The sequence below is a fragment of the Sminthopsis crassicaudata genome, chromosome 4 (assembly GCF_048593235.1).
Source record: "Sminthopsis crassicaudata isolate SCR6 chromosome 4, ASM4859323v1, whole genome shotgun sequence".
NCBI lineage: Eukaryota > Metazoa > Chordata > Mammalia > Dasyuromorphia > Dasyuridae > Sminthopsis > Sminthopsis crassicaudata.
Window position 1 is genome coordinate 9,541,132 of NC_133620.1, and position 18,872 is coordinate 9,560,003.

Here is an 18,872-nt window from a genome sequence, read left to right on the forward strand (position 1 = left end):
CTGAATATATCTTAAGAAAATAGAGAAGATATCATGAAGGGTCCCTGTGGAAGATCATGAATCTATGGACAACAAATAGATCCAAGGACTATTTGAGATCTCACCTAGAATCTTATGAGGCAGGCCAGAAAGTCACGTGAATTCAAGGAGTTGAATTGATTGAACATTAATGGATTTTTGGAACTAGCCTAGAGTCTACACTGACCATCATTTGTCCAGTGGTTTTATTAGACCAGGAACCTGAATGGTCTTTGCCAGAGCTGGAGATCAAAGTTCTGAGTCAAATGCCAGAAGTCCGACCTGAATCCCCCAACCAGGAGTCCTAACCTGTTTACATATAACAGAATTTGAAGTTGAGGGAAAAACTGAAGGAATGAGAAACTTTTCAAAATAAGAGGAGAAATGGAAGGACTGATTGGTTGATTTGGAGAACAAATTTTAGTAAGAAGTAATGAAGATAAATCGTGAAAAATAATTTCAGGGAAAGGAATAAAGGAGAGGATAACCTCTGGAAGAAATACAATGAGTACCCACTTCACCCCTTAAAAAAGATCCAAAAAAAGATCTAGAAAATGTACCAGACTGAATCTTATGGTGAAATTAGAGAAAAAATAGTGAGGGTCGGAAGCAATTGCAGTCTTGGGCCTGGGGCTGTTAGTAAGAGGAAATGGTTTACAAGCAAGCAGTAGCAGAATGACTCATAATACCCCAGAAACAAAGCAGGGCATCTCAGTTCCTTCTTCTAGCCCTGGCAGCAGGGCAGCAAGGCCAAAGGGAAACCTATACTTCTGATACTCTGGTGGCTGAATCAAGCAGCAGTCCAGTGTTATGCAGGCCCAAACCCAGGTCAGGAACTTACAGAACAGAGAGAGCAGTGACCATTTTTTTTTTGCTCAGGATCATACCACATTGGGAGCACTGAAAGCTTATGGGTCTTCAGAATGAGCTGGCCCTGAGAGCCTGAAATAATCCAAAACTCACTACCTCCAGAAAACAACAGCAGGACCAGCCCAGCACTTTTCTTAAATCCAAAGTCAGGAAAGAGGCTGGAAGAATGAGAAAACAAACAAAAAGGAATCTCACCATAAGAATGGTTGTGGTGACAGAGAAGCTCAAGACACAAACCTAGAAGAAAGTGATTTCAAAACATATGTAATTCTTCAAAGAAAAAAAGGCAATTATGAATCCAACTAAAATTCCTGGAAGAAATAAAGAAGAATTAAAAAAAACATTCTTTCAAAATGTTTTTTTTTTGGTGAAATGAAGAAAAACTGGAAAAGAAATGAAAACTAGGTCTAGAAAGAGAATTAACAACTTGACATAAGAAATACACAGCCTTGCTCAAGCAGCAAACTTCCTGAAATTAGAATGGATCAAATAGAAGTTCATGACACCATGAGATCACAAGAAATATCAAAAGATTAAATCAAAAGAAAAAGATATGATATCTCATAACAAAAGTAAACAACTTGATAAACAGATAAGTGAAAAGAAAAAAAAAGCATTATCGAACTACTTGAAGGCTATTACCTGCCCACCCCCAAGGAGCCTAAACATTATATTTTAAGAAATATTAAAAGGAAATTGCTTAGATCTTTTAGAACCAGATGCAAAGTGGAAATGAAAATGATCCATCAGTCACCTTCTAAAAGAAATCTTTAGACACTGTAGCCAAAATCTAGAACTTTCAGGTAAAAAAGATTACCAACAACCAGAAAGAAAAATTCAAATACCAAGGAGCCAAAGTTAGGAACACACAGGATTTAGCACCTACCACATAGAGAAGCAGAGAGCTTGTAATATAATAATCTAGAAGACAAAGCTTATAGGTTTACAGTCAAGGATAATTTGCTCAGTAAAATTGAATATAATCCTACAAAGGGGAAGTGGATTTTTAATGAAAGAAAGGACTTTTAAGAATTCTTAATGAAAAGATTATAGCTTCAGAGAAATGCTGAGATTGCAATACAGAAGCCTGGAAAAAGATTAAGAAGTAAACTTGAATAAACTAAAATGATCAAGAACTAAACAAGGATAAACTGTTTACATTCAAACATGGGAAGATGATCCCTACATCCCCTTTGAGCTCTGTCATCATCAAGCATCATGGTGGGAATTTCATTAGACTGAAAGCCTAGAAGAAGTTCTGTCATGTGCTGATTTTAAAACAAGAATAGATTTCCAAAAATGCTGGGAAAAGGAAAATAATATGTCAGAAACTCAGTATAGAACTACATCTCACACCCCATATCAAAAATAAAGTCAAGATGGGTACATGAGTGATGCTCGGGGGCAGCTAGATGGCACAGTAGATAGAGCACCAGCCCTGAATTCAGGAGGACCCGAGTTCAAATCTGGTTTCAGAAACTTAACACTTCCTAGCTGTGTGACCCTGGGCAAGTCACTTAACTCCAGCCTCAGAAAAAGAAAAAAAAATAAAGAGTGATGCTCTAAGCAAATTGGGAGAGCAAGGGATAGTTTGCCTATCAGATCTTTGGAAAAGGGAGGAATTTATGGCCAAAGAAGAACTAGAGAACATTATGAAATACAAAGTGGACAACTTTGATTACATTAAATTAAAAAGGTTTTGCACAAACAAAACTAATACAGCCAAGATTAGAAGGGCAGCACAAAACTGGGAAAAAATTTTACAGCTAGTGTTTCTGATAAAGACCTCATTTCTAAAATAAGTAAAGAACTGTGTCAAATTTATAAGAATACAAGTCATTCTCCAATTGATAAATTATCAAAGGATATGAACAGTTTTTCAGATGAAGAAACCAAAGCTATCTCTAGTTTTATGAAAAAAATACTCTAAATTATTACTGATAAGAGAAATGTAAATTAAGACAACTCTGAGATACAATTTCACAACAAACTGGGATACTAATGTATTGTTGGTAGAATTGTGAAATGATCCAACCATTTTAGAAAGCAATTTGGAACAATGCCCTGTGCATACCTTTTGACTCAGCAGTTCCATTACTGGATCTGTATCCCAATGAAATAAAAGAGGGAAAAGGACCCACATGTGTGAAAGTGTTTGTAGCAGCCCTTTTTGTAATGGCTAGGAACAAGAAACTTATTGAAATTGAGTGGATGCCTATCAATTGGGAAATGGCTGAATAAGTTACAGTATATGAATGTTATAGAATATTATTGTTCTATAAGAAACGATCAGTGGGATGATTTCACAGAGCTGTATTTGGGATACAGGCTTAGTAGGAACACTGCTGGATCAAAGAGTATGCAATTTGATAGTCCTTTGGGCACAGTTCCAAATTGATCTCCAGAAAGGTTGGATCAGTTCACTATTCCACCAACAATGTCACAGTTTTCCTACATCCCCTTCAACACTGATCATGATCTTCTCCTGTCATCTTAGCCAATCTTAGCTTTGGGAGATGGTACTTCAGAGTTGTTTTAATTTGCATTTCTCTAATCAATAGTGATTTGGAGCATTTTTTCATATAAATAGAAATGGTTCTAATTTCCTCATTTGAAAATTGTTCATATCTTTTGACTATTGGGGAATGGATTGTATTCTTATCAATTTGGAAAAGAGATCTTTATCAGAAACAGTGGCTATAATTTTCCCCCCAATTTTCTGCTTCCCTTCTAATCTTGGCTGCATTGGTTTTGTTTGTACATAAACTTTTTAATTTTGTGTAATCAGTATTATCCATTTTGCATTTCATAATGTTTTTAGTGCTTCTTTGGCCATAAATTCCTTCATTCTCCACAGGTCTGAGAAGTAGCTTATCCTTTGTTCTTCTAGCCAGTACAAAATGGTTTTGATAACTGCTGTTTTATAATATAGTTTTAGATTTAGTATAGCTAGGCCACTTTCCTTTGTATTTCTTCCCCCCATGAATTCCCTTGAAATTTTTGATCTTTTGTTATTTCAGATGAATTTTGTTATTATTTTTTCTAGATCTATAAAGTAATTTGGTAGTTTGACTGGTATGGCACTAAATAAGTAGATTAGTGAGCACTTTATTTTCTTCCAATTGTTTAGCTCTAACTTTATTTGCATGAAAAATGTTTTTTAATTGATTTCATACAGTGCCTGGATTTGTCTTGGCAGGTAGATATTTTATGTAATCTATAGTTATTTTTAACTGAGATTTCTCTTTTAAATTCTTGCTACTGGGGCTTTTTGGTAATATATAGAAATGTCAATGATTTATGTGGGCTTATTTTATATCTTATATCTTGCTGCTTTGCTAAAGTTGTTAATTATTTCTAGTAGTTTTTTTTTATTTGTTAATTATCTAGGATTCTCTAAATATACCATCATAGCATCTGCAAAGACTGATAGCTTTGTTTCCTCATTACTTACTCTAATTACTTCAATTTTTTTTCTTCTCTTTTTGCCAAAGCTAACATTTCTAGTACAATGTTGAATAATTGTGGTGATAGTGGGCACTGTTGTTTCACCCTTGATCCTATTTGGAATGCTTCTAGTTTATCCCCATTACAGATAATGCATGCTCTCTAGAGTTTTTAATAGGAATAGGTGTTGTATTTTTATCAAATTATTCTTCTGCATCTATTTAGATTAGTCATATGATTTCTGTTAGTTTGTTTACTGATATGGTTAATTATGCTGATAGTTTTCCTGGTTTTGAACTAGTCCTGCATTCCTGGTATAAATTCTATTTGGTTATAGTGTATTATCCTAGAGATAAGTTGTTCTTTGTTGATATTTTATTTAAGATGTTTGCATTGATTTTCATTAGGGAACTTAGTCTATAATTTTCTTTCTTTGTTTTGGCCCTTTCTGGTATATGTATCAGCACTATATCTGTGTCATAAGAGGAATTCTTCCCCTGTTTTTCCAAATAGTCTATATTGTATTGGAATTAATTGTTCTTTAAATGCTTGATAGAATTCATTTGTAAATCCATCTGACCATGGAGATTTTTCTATTAGGGAGTTCATCAATGGTTTGTTCAATTTCATTTTCTAAAATGGAACTTTTTAAGTAATTTATTTCCTCATTTGTTAATCTGGGCAATCTATATTTTTGTCAGTATTCATCCATTTTACTTAGATTGTCAGATTTATTGGAATACAGTTGGGCAAATAATTCTTAATTATTAGTTTAATTTCCTCTTCATTAGTGGTAAGTTCACCCTTTGCACTTATGATACTGGGAATTTGTTTTTTTTTTTTTCTTTCCTTTCTAATCAAATTAATCAATGTTTTATTCATTTTGTTATTTCTTTCATAAAATCATCTCTTCATTTTGTTTATTATTTCAATATTTTTCTTACTTTCAATTTTATTAATTCTCTGATTTTTGGAATTTCTAATTTGATATTTAATTGAGGGGTTTTAAATTTGTTTTTTTTTTCCTAGCCTTCTTAGTTGCATGCCCAATTCATTGATCTTCTCTTTTTCAATTCTATTTATGTAAGCACCTAGAGATGTAAAATTTTCCCTAAGAACTTTTTTGTCTGCATCCCATAAGATTTGGTATATTTTCTCATTATTGTCATTCCCTTGGATGAAATTATTGCTCATTTCTCTGATATGTTGTTTGACCCACTCATTCTTTAGGATTAGATTATTTAATTTCCCATGAATTTTTGGTCTATTTTTCCACAACCCTTTTATTACACATAATTTTTATTGCACTATGATCTAAAAAGAATGCATTTACTTCTGTCTTTCTGCCAAAAATGTAATTTTTAGAAAATGATACTATGTTCCCTCATCAGATGGAAAACTATATAATAAAAAAGGCAAAATCTAATTAGTGGACAGAAATAGTCATGGTAATACACATGATAAATTGATGTAAACATTTCTGAGATTTTTAATCTAAGTAATTCTAAGTAAGAGGGAACAAAACCAATCATACATTTTGAATCTGCAATTCCATTGTAAGACTCTTCTGAAAGCTCCCATCTGAACACAACTAATTTTGGCAGTTCTATTTACAATAGTAAAACTCTGTCTCATTCTTAGAAGATGGCAGGTTCAGTTGTAACATGGTGCAGAGGAGGGAAGTCAGCAGCACCACATTTTTGACATATTCACTACGTCTGCATTTTTGTGAAAAATAAAAAAAGAACCAAATTTGAGAGAATTTATATGACATAAAGCATCTTCTTTTCTTACATGTTGTTGCTTTTGATTCTGTCCTGGGTGATTGAGGCTGAATTTATCTCTTGTTTTGTGCATTTGTTTAATTATTTTTCTGTGGAAAGTTATTGTTTATTTTAAATGTCATGGCAATTAATTAAGTTTCAGTATTTAGCAAGGAATAGGCATTTATCCAGGCATATTGCAAAAGACTGGAATCTCAAATCAAGCAAAGGGGAAAGACAGCTCCTTTCCTCAAAGTGTTTATGTTCCAAAGGGGGACACAATATATAAAAGGGAGCTAAAAGGGCATCAAGAGAAGGGACAAAGGTAGGGAATAATAGAGAAAAAGGCTACAGAGTCAAGAGAGAAATGCAGGTATAAACATGGCTGCCTGGGTCATTTATGTTAAAATGGAAGGTCTAAGGAGAAAGGGACTTCAGCAGCAGAGTGATCAGAGGGAGGATGAGATTAAGTCAATTAATTAAATTCAGAGAGACTTATGTCTCCCCCCCAAAAAAAATACCCCAACTAGCTACCTAGTGATGATTTCTTTAAAAAATGGCCATAGTGACCCATGAAGACCTAATAAGGAGGGATTGCAATTTGCCTTGGTAGAAGGAGACCTCTTGCCCCATAGCCCCTGTAAAATCACAGCTACCTGAATTTTGTCCATATCAAAGTAGAAGCTAAAGAAAGTAGAGACATAGGATCTGATAACTGTATAAATATGTATACATATATTGTATTGAACATATACTTTAACATATTTAACATGTATTGGTCTACCTGCCATCTGGGGAGGGGGTGGAGGAAAGGAAGGAAAAAGTTGGAACAGAAGGTTTTGCAAGGGTCATTGCTGAAAAATTACCCACGCTTATGTTTTGTCAATAAAAAGCTAAAAAAAAGAGTAAGAAATAGGATCTGAGACAGATGTCGCAAAGTGATCCGTATTCCTAACCTTCACTTATTTTTCTCCAAAATGCTTCTTCATAATTTAAGTGCGATATTATTTTCCAGATTGTTGCCCTAACCACGTTTCCTCTAGGGTTTATAACTCATATCTGATCTATTCTTTTCTTCTAGTGAATCTGTTCATAAGCACATTGGACCAATCTGGCAAGTCCAATGGGTAGAGCAGGACAAAGGAACTGTGGCAGGTGAAGAAAAAAGGGAAATACTTGTTACCATAGGGGCTGATGGAAAAATCTCCAAGTGGATGATACAGAAAGGACTGATTTGTCATGGTAAAAGGAATTTCATTGTTTTTACATTGACTAAGCTCAAAATTACTAGTCTGTAAACTGAGCTCAAAATGACTGTAATTGGCACTGAGACCTCTTTTATAAAGTACCCAGATGTGGTTCACTGAAATTTACTACTGTCATTTTAACTTAGCCGCTCGTTAAAAATGATAATTGTATGTTGGTGTATTCTAAGCATAGGTGTGATATTTCAGCCTTTCACATAGTAACTGCCATTTTCTGATTTTTTTTTACATTTTTATTATTGGATTGTAACATATAAACATAAATACACAAACCACTGAGCATACTTCCTGGAAACTAAGCTAAGCAACCACACAAAATGCTGTTTATGACTTTCATCATATGTAGTTGTACACTTTTTGGTATTTTATTTATTGGTTGATTCATTGAAAAGAGCAGAAAAGCACTGAGTCTCATGTGAACAAAGTATTCCCAGAAATGTTATAGAATTGTTAACGGGAGAGACTTTGGGTCATGGGGGCCAAGCCAGACATAAAACGAATCGTTACCATAACCAGTCCAACAAGCCAGTGTTCGTCCTCTGCTTGGAGCTCTCCAAAGTAGGGGAGCCCACCCCTGCTTCTCCATGACTAGGACTGTTGGGTGGAGAATCACTTCTCTGACTCTTCCCTCATTCCTGATTCTGCTCCCTGGAGAAACCATCCCTTTACTCCATGTCAACCCTTCCAGTACATGGACAGTGCTCACATCCTGGTTAGTCTTTTCTTCTCTAGACTTCCCATAGTCAGTTTCTTCAATAGATCCTCTCATGTCATGACCCTTCATTCATGTCAAGACCCTTCACAACATCCTGGTTACCACCTCTGGTTCTCCAGTTCATTATTAAACCATTCCTCCCATAATGGAACACAGTCCAAATGAGGTTCAACACGGGCAGAGTAAAGTGGGACTATTAATTTAATCTAAGATTATCTTTGAGTTTGGTTGCTATTTACTGTCATTATTTAAGTATTGTTCTTTTGATCTGCCTTCTTCATTTTATTTTTTCCCCAAAGATCTGATGAAATTGAGGAGAACGGCAAGTGATAGGCAAAAAAAGCAAAATGAGAGAGACAAGAAGGGTGAAGCTTTAATATCTCGGCAGGCTCCTGGAATGTGCTTTGCTTTTCACCCCAGGGTAGGAGTTCTTGGTCTGTTTTTATAAAAGTTTGCAGTTAAATAGGAAATTATTGGAAGAATTAAAGAATATGTATATCAATGGCTATTTTGGCCTCATAATTCACAAAATCATTGACCAGCCTCAGGTGGATACAGTGCTCAAGGACCCAGATATGCTCCTCCTTCCCTTTCTCTTTGTTGTGAGGAAAGGATGTATCTATCCGAGTAATAAAAGAAAGATTCCACAATCTCCTTCCTTGTACTAGTGTCTGCAGCCTTTAACAGTCTTACCTGCTTTGTACCAACAAACTTATACCATAGTTAATTGGCTAGACTTTAGCCAAAGTTGAAGACTGCAAAAATCAGGGTAACTTCCTAAATTCATGGTGAGTATTGGCTGGAGACAAGTTAAGGGAGTAGATAATGAATACCATAGCCTCTCTCTCGGTCTCTCTGTATCTCTTTCTCTGAAGATGTGCCCAATGGAAGTGGACCTCTTCTCCCCAACTCATTTTCAACTATCCCGGCTTTCCCACCTTGAACAAGTACTCCTTGAGTCTTGGTTCGGTTAGATGGTCTCTGAGGTCCTTCCAACTCTTGATTGGTGATCCTCATAATGATCATAATGATCCCCTTTTTCTAGTCTTAGAAAGATCCCACATACCGAGAGGTTTAAGTCCCTTTTTAGGGGTCACATACAGTTCAGTAGAGCCAAGTTAGCAGATGACTAGAGCTGGTCACAGCAATTCAGGAAATTGTTTTCTAAGGTGTGGAAGAGTTACCCACTCTGATGAAATTACAGATTTCCTAACGTCCTGAAAAAATCTTTTTGGTATCAGGGAAAATCCACTTTCTATGAATGAACATAAAGTGTCTTCCATATATGCTTTTCTAAGAAGGGAATGCTCTTACTGGAAAATCAGCAATCTGAGTTGCATAATTTTTTAATCTTCTTTTTAATCCAATTAAACATGATCTTAGGGTATTTTATGTTTAGGGATTTCAGAATGTGTGGGTATAATTGGAAGTATTAAGATAAATCAGTGCAATATCTGCAATACCCTCCCATACTGGTTGGACCATTTCTAGCTTTTATTTGTATCTAAGTATGTTCACCAAGAACAAATATTTACATTACATTGATGTCTGTCTATTTTAAGAATAGACTGCTATATTAAAATTTTACTGTTCTCATCTGGGAAATTACTCTTGGATGGGTTGAGCTGTATCCATCAATATCTAGGAAACCAAAAGTTGATTTAATAGGGCTATCAGTAGTATTCTAGGGATGACTGGGTTTTTTTCCCCTGCTACTAATTCAGACCTGATTTGGATTAGCAGCAAAGTGCATATTTGTCCCCTTTTTGTGATTTATTGTCTAGTTTAATACTCAACATAACCCTCTTCTCCTTTCTCCCTTTCTCTCTCCTTTCTCCCTTTCTCCCTTTCTCTTTCTTTCTCTCTTTCTCTCTTTCTCTCTTTCTCTCTTTCTCTCTTTCTTTCTTTCTTTCTTTCTTTCTTTCTTTCTTTCTTTCTTTCTTTCTTTCTTTCTTTCTTTCTTTCTTTCTTTCTTTCTTTCTTTCTTTCTTTCTTTCTTTCTTTCTTTTCTTCCTCCTTCCTTCCTTCCTTCCTTCCTTCCTTCCTTCCTTCCTTCCTTCCTTCCTTCCTTCCTTCCTTCCTTTCTTTCTTTCTTTCTTTCTTTCTTTCTTTCTTTCTATTCTTTCTTTTCTTTCTTTCTTTCTTTCTTTCTTTCTTTCTTTCTTTTTTCTTTCTTTCTTTCTTTCTTTCTTTCTTTCTTTCTCTCTTTCTTTCTCTCTTTCTTTCTCTCTTTCTTCCTTCGTTTCTTCCTTCCTTCGTTTCTTCCTTCCTTCGTTCTTCTTCCTTCGTTTCTTCATTCCTTTCTTTCTTTCTTTCTTTCTTTCTTTCTTTCTTTCTTTCTTTCTTTCTTTCTTTCTTTCTTTCTTTCTTTCTTTCTTTCTTTCTCTGTTTCTTTCTTTCTTCCTTCCTTCGTTTCTTCCTTCCTTCGTTTCTTCCTTCCTTCATTTCTTTCTTTCTTTCTTCTTTCTTTCTTTCTTTCTTTCTTTCTTTCTTTCTTTCTTTCTTTCTTTCTTTCTTTCTTTCTTTCTTTCTTTCCTTCTTTCTTTCTTTCTTTCTTTCTTTCTCTGTTTCTTTCTTTCTTCCTTCCTTCGTTTCTTCTTCCTTCGTTTCTTCCTTCCTTCATTTCTTTCTTTCTTTCTTTCTTTCTTTCTTTCTTTCTTTCTTTCTTTCTTTCTTTCTTTCTTTCTTTCTTTCTTCTTTCTTTCTTTCTTTCTCTGTTTCTTTCTTTCTTCCTTCCTTCGTTTCTTCCTTCCTTCTTCCTTCGTTTCTTCCTTCCTTTCATTTCTTTCTTTCTTTCTTTCTTTCTTTCTTTCTTTCTTTCTTTCTTTCTTTTCTTTCTTTCTTTCTTTCTTTCTTTCTTTCTTTCCTTCTTCTTCTTCTTCCTTCCTTCCTTCCTTCCTTCTTCCTTCCTTCCTTCCTTCCTTTCTTTTCTTTCTTTCTTTCTTCTTTCTTTCTTTCTTTCTTTCTTTTCTTTCTTTCTTTCTTTCTTCTTTCTTTCTTTCTTTCTTTCTTTCTTTCTTTCTTTCTTTCTTTCTTTCTTTCTTTCTTTCTTTCTTTCTTCTTTCTTCTTTCTTTTCCTTCCTTCTTCTTCTTTCTTTCTTGTACTTTTAAAAACTGTGGCTTCTAGCTTCCATGTGAACCCATTTTGTAAAGGGTCACATACAGCCAGAGCCATGAAAGCCATGTCTTTTAACCAGTTCATTCCCCTGTTAGAGCTGGAACATTAGGAAATCATTTGGAAGAAGCAGAAAATGAACCCTCTGCACTAAGATGCTTCTAATGTACTATCTCCATTACCAAAGAACTCGAAATAAACAATGTGCCCAGTGATTGGAGGGTAGCTACAGGGAAGGCAAGCTATCCAGTTGAATGAGATATTGTCTTAAAAATGATCAATACAGAGACTTTTTTAAAAAAGGAAACAACATGTTTCCAATGGCTACCTCTATGTAAAAAACCCAAATAGGAGAAGAGACTTAAAGTTCTAGGTGTTAATGGAGTGTCATGGATGCTAATATGCATAAGTTCTTTTTTCATGCTGATTGAACAGAAAATGTTTTCAACAGTATTATCAGTTTTTTTCCATTAAAATTCTATTCTTCATGATATAAAAATGATTCTGGGTTATCTAAAAATATATATTTTTAAAAGACTTGTAACAGTCTTTTACACATGGATATTAAACCTGTCTCACAACCATGACTCTGGGTTCTTGAAGATGAGGATAGAAAAGAGGAAGGTCTTTCTGAGTTACAGAGGCTCTGGGACCTGCCTCTTATGGCTGAGGGTAAAGCTTCTTGAGAGCAGGGGATATTTCATCTTGCCACAGTGCTCTCAGTGCCTCACACACATTCTAGGGATTTGATCAATGTGTTGCATTCAATTTTGCTAGAGTCTTGCCAAGTTCAGAGAGATTCATTGGCATTTGGACTGAATTTGGAGGCCATATCCAGCCACTTTCACAGGCCAGTTCCCAAGTTAGAGGGATGAGGGCCAGCCTCCATTGATGAAGACAGTAGCTGCGTAATTCCTTGAGTTCTGGTGAATCAGGGAATCTCTGCTGGTTGACCTTCTTTAGCTTGGGCTGTGGCGGTCAGGGCTCAAGGATAACGTGCAGCCAATAGATCTGTTTTACTCTCTCCCTATAGGACACAAACATCTATCTGGCCGGAACAGAAGAAGGTTTCATTCACAAATGCTCTTGTTCATATAATGAACAGTACTTGGAAACCTATAGAGGTCACAAGGTGAGTAGAATTCTATCAGAGTAAAATGGTGGAGATTTCTAACCAGCCATCTGACAGGAAGCCTCCCCAGCCCTTCTTTGAGAGGCAGCTTTAGGGCCTGGGCCAGGGCTGATCCCTGGTCAGCCTCCATTTGAGCTCTTGGGCCTCTGGTTGCTTTTTCTCTCTCTATTCTAGATGTTCTGCACATGTCCATCAGCCATGGCCATCTTTTGGGAAACACTTAGTGACCTCGTGTCCCTGGAAATCTGCCTCAGGGGCTCCTCCCAGGGCCCAGGAGCTGCCTTTAGCCATCTTGGCGTGGTATGGGAGTCAGGAGGCACATAGACTGCTGGATGATCTGTCCCTTTTCCTGCTCATTCATCCCTCTGACGACCGCCTTTGTCTCCCTTCTCCTGAGCTTCCTTATGTGTGATAAGGCCCAGTTTGCTCTTCTCCAGTGCGTTCAGGTGAACCTCAACATCCTTTCTAGGTAGACATCTCACCTGGTCTGGGAGTGACTGCCTGTGGCAGTAGGGTGGATTGAGAGTCAGGAGGCAGTGCTTCGCTCCCAGACTGGCCCACGGGGTCAGGAAGGCCATTCCTTACTAGCTGAGTGACTGTGGTTCAGTCATTTGATCTCTGTCTGTCCTAGTTTCTTCCTCTATAAAAACTAGGATCACTTTTATGATTGTGACCAGTAGCATGCTAGTGGCCCTGCAAGTGTTGCCTTAGACCAGTCAGGGCAGGGCACTTAAAAAGGCCACTTATGAACCTAAGAGACACCTATGGGTGACAATCAGTGTGTCTCATTCTTCTGAGCTGGCAGATTTCCCCACATCATCCTTACCAAGCTTGACAACCTTCCAGTTACCTCAGAATAGCCCTGGGCTCTGCCCTTTATTGTTATTATAACATATTTTAAAATAATCACATCTAGAGTTATTGAAGAAATAAGTTGATTTACCCTAGAAACATTACAACAATTTTGAATTTTTTTTATAACATATATCACAAAGATTGAGGGCTTAGAATTTTCTCCTTTTTCCATAGGTCTTCAAACCCTGATTTCCCAACTGACACTTTACCATTTTACTCTCACCAATTTTTGCAAACTGTCACAAGATAATTACATTTTACAAAGTGACAAAGTCAGACAGTGTCAAACTTGAAATTCTCTAAGAATGGATTCTGTTAAGAATATTATTAAAGGGTTTTAAGTTGGTGAGTTTCTTTTCTTAAGATAAATAATAGCTTTTTAGTTTTCAAAATACTCAGAGATGGTTTTCAACATCCACTCTTGCACAATCTTGTGTTCCAAATTTTTTCCTTCGCTCCCCTTGATAGCAAGTAATCCAATATAAATCAAACATGTGTAGTTCTATACATATTTCCATATTTGTCATGTTGTGCAAGAAAAGTCAGATCAAAAGGGGAAAAAACATGAGAAAGGAAAAAAAAGAAGCAAAGCAACAATCGCAACAACAAAAAAAGGTGAAAATGCTATGCTTTTATCCACATTTAGTCTCCAGAATCCTCTTTCTGGATGTGGCTGGCTCTTTCCATTACAAGCCTACTGGAATTGACCTGAATAACCTCATGTTAAAAAATCATATAGTCTTCTTGTTGCCATGTACAATGATCTCCTGGTTCTACTCACTTCACTCAGCATCAGTTCTTCAGGACTCTCTGAAATCATCCTGCCAATTATTCTCATAGATCAATTATATTCCATAGCATTCAGATACCATAATTTATTCAGCCGTTCTCCAACTGATGAGCAGTCACTCAGTTTCTAGTTTCTTGCCACTACAAATATGGCTGCTACAAGCATTTTTTGCTCCTGGGCATCCTTTTCCCTTTTTATGATCTCATCGGATACAGACCCAGTAGAGACACTGCTGGATCAAAGGGTATATAGTGTGGTCATAGTTCCAAATTGCTCTCCAGAATGGTTGGATCATTTCACAACTCCACCAACAATGCATTAGTGTCCCAGTTTCCCCAAACCCCCTCCAACATTCATTTTTATTTTTTTCTGTTATCTTAGCCAATCTGGAGGTGTGAAGTTGTACCTCAGAGTTGTCTTAATTTGCATTTCTCTAATTAATGCAAAATTTAGATATGATATGGTCCTGTCCCTTAAGAAAGATGACACAAATAGCTAACTATAGCACTATTTTGTGATGTTTTTGTGATATAAGTGGTATAATATTACAAATCTAAGTGCAATGGAAGATCAAAGAGAAGTGATTGCTGCCCATTGGGAAGATGATCCATGTAGCCTACGTGGAGGAGTGAGCATTCCAATTGGACATTCTAGACTCAAGGAAAAGGGAAAAATGTAAGACCTAAGAAAAGCCCAGAACTGTGAAAATGCAGGAATTCTGGAGGGATCAGGAAATGTCCAATTTATTAGCAGAAGAAAGTACAAGAACAGGGAATGATAATACCCAAATTTGGGGAGGCAAAATGGTGCCAGATTGGGAAGGTACTTGAATATCAGGCAAGACTCAGAAGTTCTTATTAGAACTGAACCCATTGAGTTCATTTTGAGTAGTATATGCACCATCTGCAGACTTTATCCAAGTGAATGACCAGAGGCCAGATCCCCCAGGCCCCTCTCCTGGAAGCGTCTTTGGGGGAAGGAGGCTGGACATGACCTCGCTCCTCAGTGTAAAGTCTGCTGACCCAGACTGACCTCATGCTTCTCTCACATGTCCATCTATAGACATTTCTTCCTTGCTCCACAAAGAGCCGAGAAATGCCACAGTTTGTTTTTACTAGTTCCTGTGCCCACCTCACATTTTTCTATGATTCCTCACTTTTTTCTAGCCCAGAGCTGGCAGAGCCAGGGATGGGGTCTGTCCCTCACCTGCCCGGCCCATGGTCATTCACTTGAGGAAGGGCAGTGACCAAGCAGGACTTGTTTCTCCTCCAGTTCAGTCACAGGACAATTCCTAAATTCCCGTGTGGGCCTTTGCTCTGGCTGTAGGGTCCCCAACACTTCTCACCCTGCTCCAGGCCTAGCCCTTGGTGCTTTGATAACCATGCAGCCCCAAACGATCCTTGTTTCAAGTAAAGCCAGGATGCTTCTCACAAGGCTTTTAGGTCAGGGTCTGAGGCTCTTTTGGTTCAGAAAGCCTGCTCCCTTCCATCCTTTTTCTTCCTTCCACTTCCGTGACCAATGACTGTTCCTAGATGACCCTTTGCAGGGGCGTATGTAAGTTGGGTTCTGCCTGTTGTGGTATTGGACTGTATTTATTTCATTTCTAGGGTCCTGTGTATAGAATAGCATGGAACCAATTCTGCCATGATGCATTCCTAAGCTGCTCCGCAGACTGGGGTGTGAATCTCTGGAAACAAGACGTCTTTAAGCCGTATTTGAGTTTTTATAGCACCACGCACGTGATTTACGATATTGCTTGGTCTCCAAAGTCAGCCTACATTTTTGCAGCAGCAAACGAGCATAGAGTAGAGATCTGGGACCTCCACTGCAGTACGTAAGTGACTGTTGCTCTTGATTTGGGGATGTTTTCAGGACTAATAGAATCCCTTAGGACCATGGAACAATTTTCTGAAAAAGACACCTGTGTGTTTGAACCTTTGAAGTTACATTCTGAATATGTTAGGGGGGTATTTAGAGGAAGAACTATCCAACAAGATCTTAACATTGCCAGACAACTGCAATGGTGTGGTTCCTGATCTAGAGCCAGCCATCCTACAGAAGGAAGTCAGATGGGATATAGGAAGCACTGCCAACTAAGATTTGTAGAGCAGCTGAAATTCTAGCTGAGTCATTTAAAATTCTCATAGGTGATGCTATTAAAGTGCTCTACTCAATTTGCCAGCAAATTTGGAATGGAGGCCACTAGTTTAGAAAATATCACTTGATATCCCAGTCCCCCAAAAGGATAAAGCCAAGGAATGCCCAAATTACAAACATAATTGCACTCATTTCTCACGTCAGCAAGGTTCTGCTTAAAATACTTCAATCTAGGCTTTTGATTACAGATATATAGTCTGAGAAGTACCAGAAGAGCAGGCAGGTTTTTGAAGACTGAGGAACCAGAAAGCAGATTTTCAATATTTGCTGGATTATGAAGAAAGCAAAGGAGTTTCAGAACAAAATATTTATTTCTGCTTCTTTGAATACATTAAAACCTTTGACTTTGAGGTTCACAACAAAATGTGGCAAGTTTCTAAAAAGATGGGAGTACTAAATCATGTTATTTGTCTCCTGAGGAACCTCTGTGAGGGCCAAGAAATAATGATTGGAACCAAACATGGAATGACCAATTGGGATAAGACTGCAAAGGGAGCATGGCAAGGCTGTGTATTTTCATCTTTTTATTTAACTTATACGCAGAATACTAAATGTGAGATGCCAGGTGAGGTAAATGCAAAGCCAAGATTAAGGCTGCCAGGAGAAAAATCAACAATCTCCTATAGGCCGAAGATACCGCTCCGATCCCAGAAGTGAAAAAGAATGAAGAAATCTCTGGATAAGCACAAAAGAAGATGGTGTAAAAGCTGGCTTGAAGCTTAACCTCAAAAAATTAAGATCTTGGCAACTGGTACCTTCGTTTCCTGGCAAATAGAGATGAAATGAACTCAGAGTCAGATTTTATACTCTTGGGCTCAGAGATCACTGTAGGTGGTGACTCAACCATGAAGTTAAAAGATACTTGCTCCTTAGAACGAAAGCTACAGCTAATCTGGACAGAACACCAAAAAGCAGAGACCTTGTTGACAAAACTCCATGAAGACACAGTAACAGTTTTTCGAGCTTGTACACTGACGCTCGGGCCATTTTGCTTTACTTTGGAGGATGGAGAGGGATCATTTCCAAGCCTGGGATACTTGAGGGAGGGTAGAATAAGGCAAAACACTGCCATGGGGCCTTTGGGACGGACCAAAGATTAGGAAGAGTTGGTAAAGTATACCAGGATGTAATAGAGGGATGAAATGGAAAGGGTAACGACGGGACAACAAACGCAAACTTTGTTCCCTTGGAGGCCTTTGGCAAAGATCTTAATTAATTATGGAAAGGAAGTCTACCTAAAGCTATACTTTCTAGGAAATACATTCTTCATTCCCTTAACTTATTCAGCCCCACTTTGTGCATTATGAAGGCTATTTGGAGAAGACATAGACCCTGCCCTGAAGAATCTTATCAGTTTGTGGGGTGGGAAAAAGCCTGTCCATCAGTAAATAGAATATGAAATTTAGTATGTATGCACAAAAGGATAAAGACCTATACAATCGGATGAGGAAGAAGTCCCTTCCAGCTGGGAATATAAAAAATTAGGCTGAACTAGAAGAGGGAACTTCCATGAGACATTGAAGGGTGGAGATGGGCAAGGGGAGCGCCAAGAGGGAAGTATCCCAGGAACTGGGGCAAGTGTGAATAAATGCCTGTTACAGTGAGTGTGCAAGTTATTTAATGCTTTTTTTTTTTATTACAGTTTGGATCCTATTATTGTGAATTTGGCTATCCCAGGAGTGAAATTTACAACCGTCCTGTTTGCTAAAAACACCGATTGTATTTTAATTGGAGACAGCGAAGGGCAAGTGATCGTGTATGAGCTGAAGGACATGCCCACTTACGTGGACACTGGCCGGGTAGGACTGACCCAGAGTCAGGCGCTGGCTCTGACTGATGACTTCAGGTTCTCAGCAGAAAGCTCAGGGCTCTCGAGGATGTTTTCTGTGCCCCCCAAAATGGCTTATTTATTGATGAATGTCTAGGGGCACACCAGGATTCATTCAAAGGATTTCCAATCACTGAGCAGGGTGGATAACGGTCTCTTTGAGCTCTATCTTTCTCTTTACTGTTGCCCAACTAAAGGGAAAGATCCTGTTCTATTAGCTTAATCTTTATGAGGAGCAACACAGTGGTACAGGTCTTGGAGGCAGGAAGAACTGAATTCAAATCCAGCCTCAGATACTGACTGGCTGTGTAACTCTGGGTTCTTCATCCTGTTTGCCTCAGTTTCCTCATCTGTCAAAAGAGCTAAAGGCCAACCACTCCAGTATCTGCCAAGAAAATCCCAAATTGGGTTACAAAGAGTCAGACAGGATGGAAAGAGTGAACATTTCCTCATTAAAGATTTTGAAAAGTCTCCTTCTATATTGCTAAGATTTCAAAAATAAATTATTTCCTCAAACATTATTTTTAGTTAGATTTTATCACTTGGGATTAGTGGGGTCAAATCAGATTTCAGATTTCGTTGGATGTCACAGTTTTTTAAATGACCTGATTTTAAAATTGATTTTTTTTCTTTTGTGAGGCAATTGGGGCTAAGGGACTTGCTCAGGCACAGAGCTAGGAAGGGTCTCAGGAAAATGAGTCTGTGTGATTCAGGCCTGGCTAGCTTTCCACTGCCACACTTACCTGCCCTTGATAATATAGTAGCACTTTTTTTTCCAGTCAAGCATGTATCAGGTGGTTACCACGTGGTAAGCACTGTGCAGAGACACTAAGAACAGAAGGACAAAAATGAAACATTTCTTGTCTTCAGGAAGCTTCCTTTCTGTTATAATGTATTCATGTAGAATATATAAAACT

General features: G+C 37.6%; 1 protein-coding gene across 1 annotated transcript in view; it reads left to right on the top strand.

Annotated features, from left to right (window-relative positions):
• The window catches only part of DNAI4 (dynein axonemal intermediate chain 4), a 73,531-nt gene that overhangs the window by 52,612 nt on the left and 2,047 nt on the right, over positions 1-18,872 (top strand). The window contains exons 12-16 of the mRNA XM_074265692.1: positions 7,180-7,340; positions 8,378-8,499; positions 12,227-12,325; positions 15,578-15,804; positions 17,770-17,926. Of these exons, the coding sequence (XP_074121793.1) occupies positions 7,180-7,340; positions 8,378-8,499; positions 12,227-12,325; positions 15,578-15,804; positions 17,770-17,926 (766 nt within the window). The remainder of the gene's footprint in view (positions 1-7,179; positions 7,341-8,377; positions 8,500-12,226; positions 12,326-15,577; positions 15,805-17,769; positions 17,927-18,872) is intronic.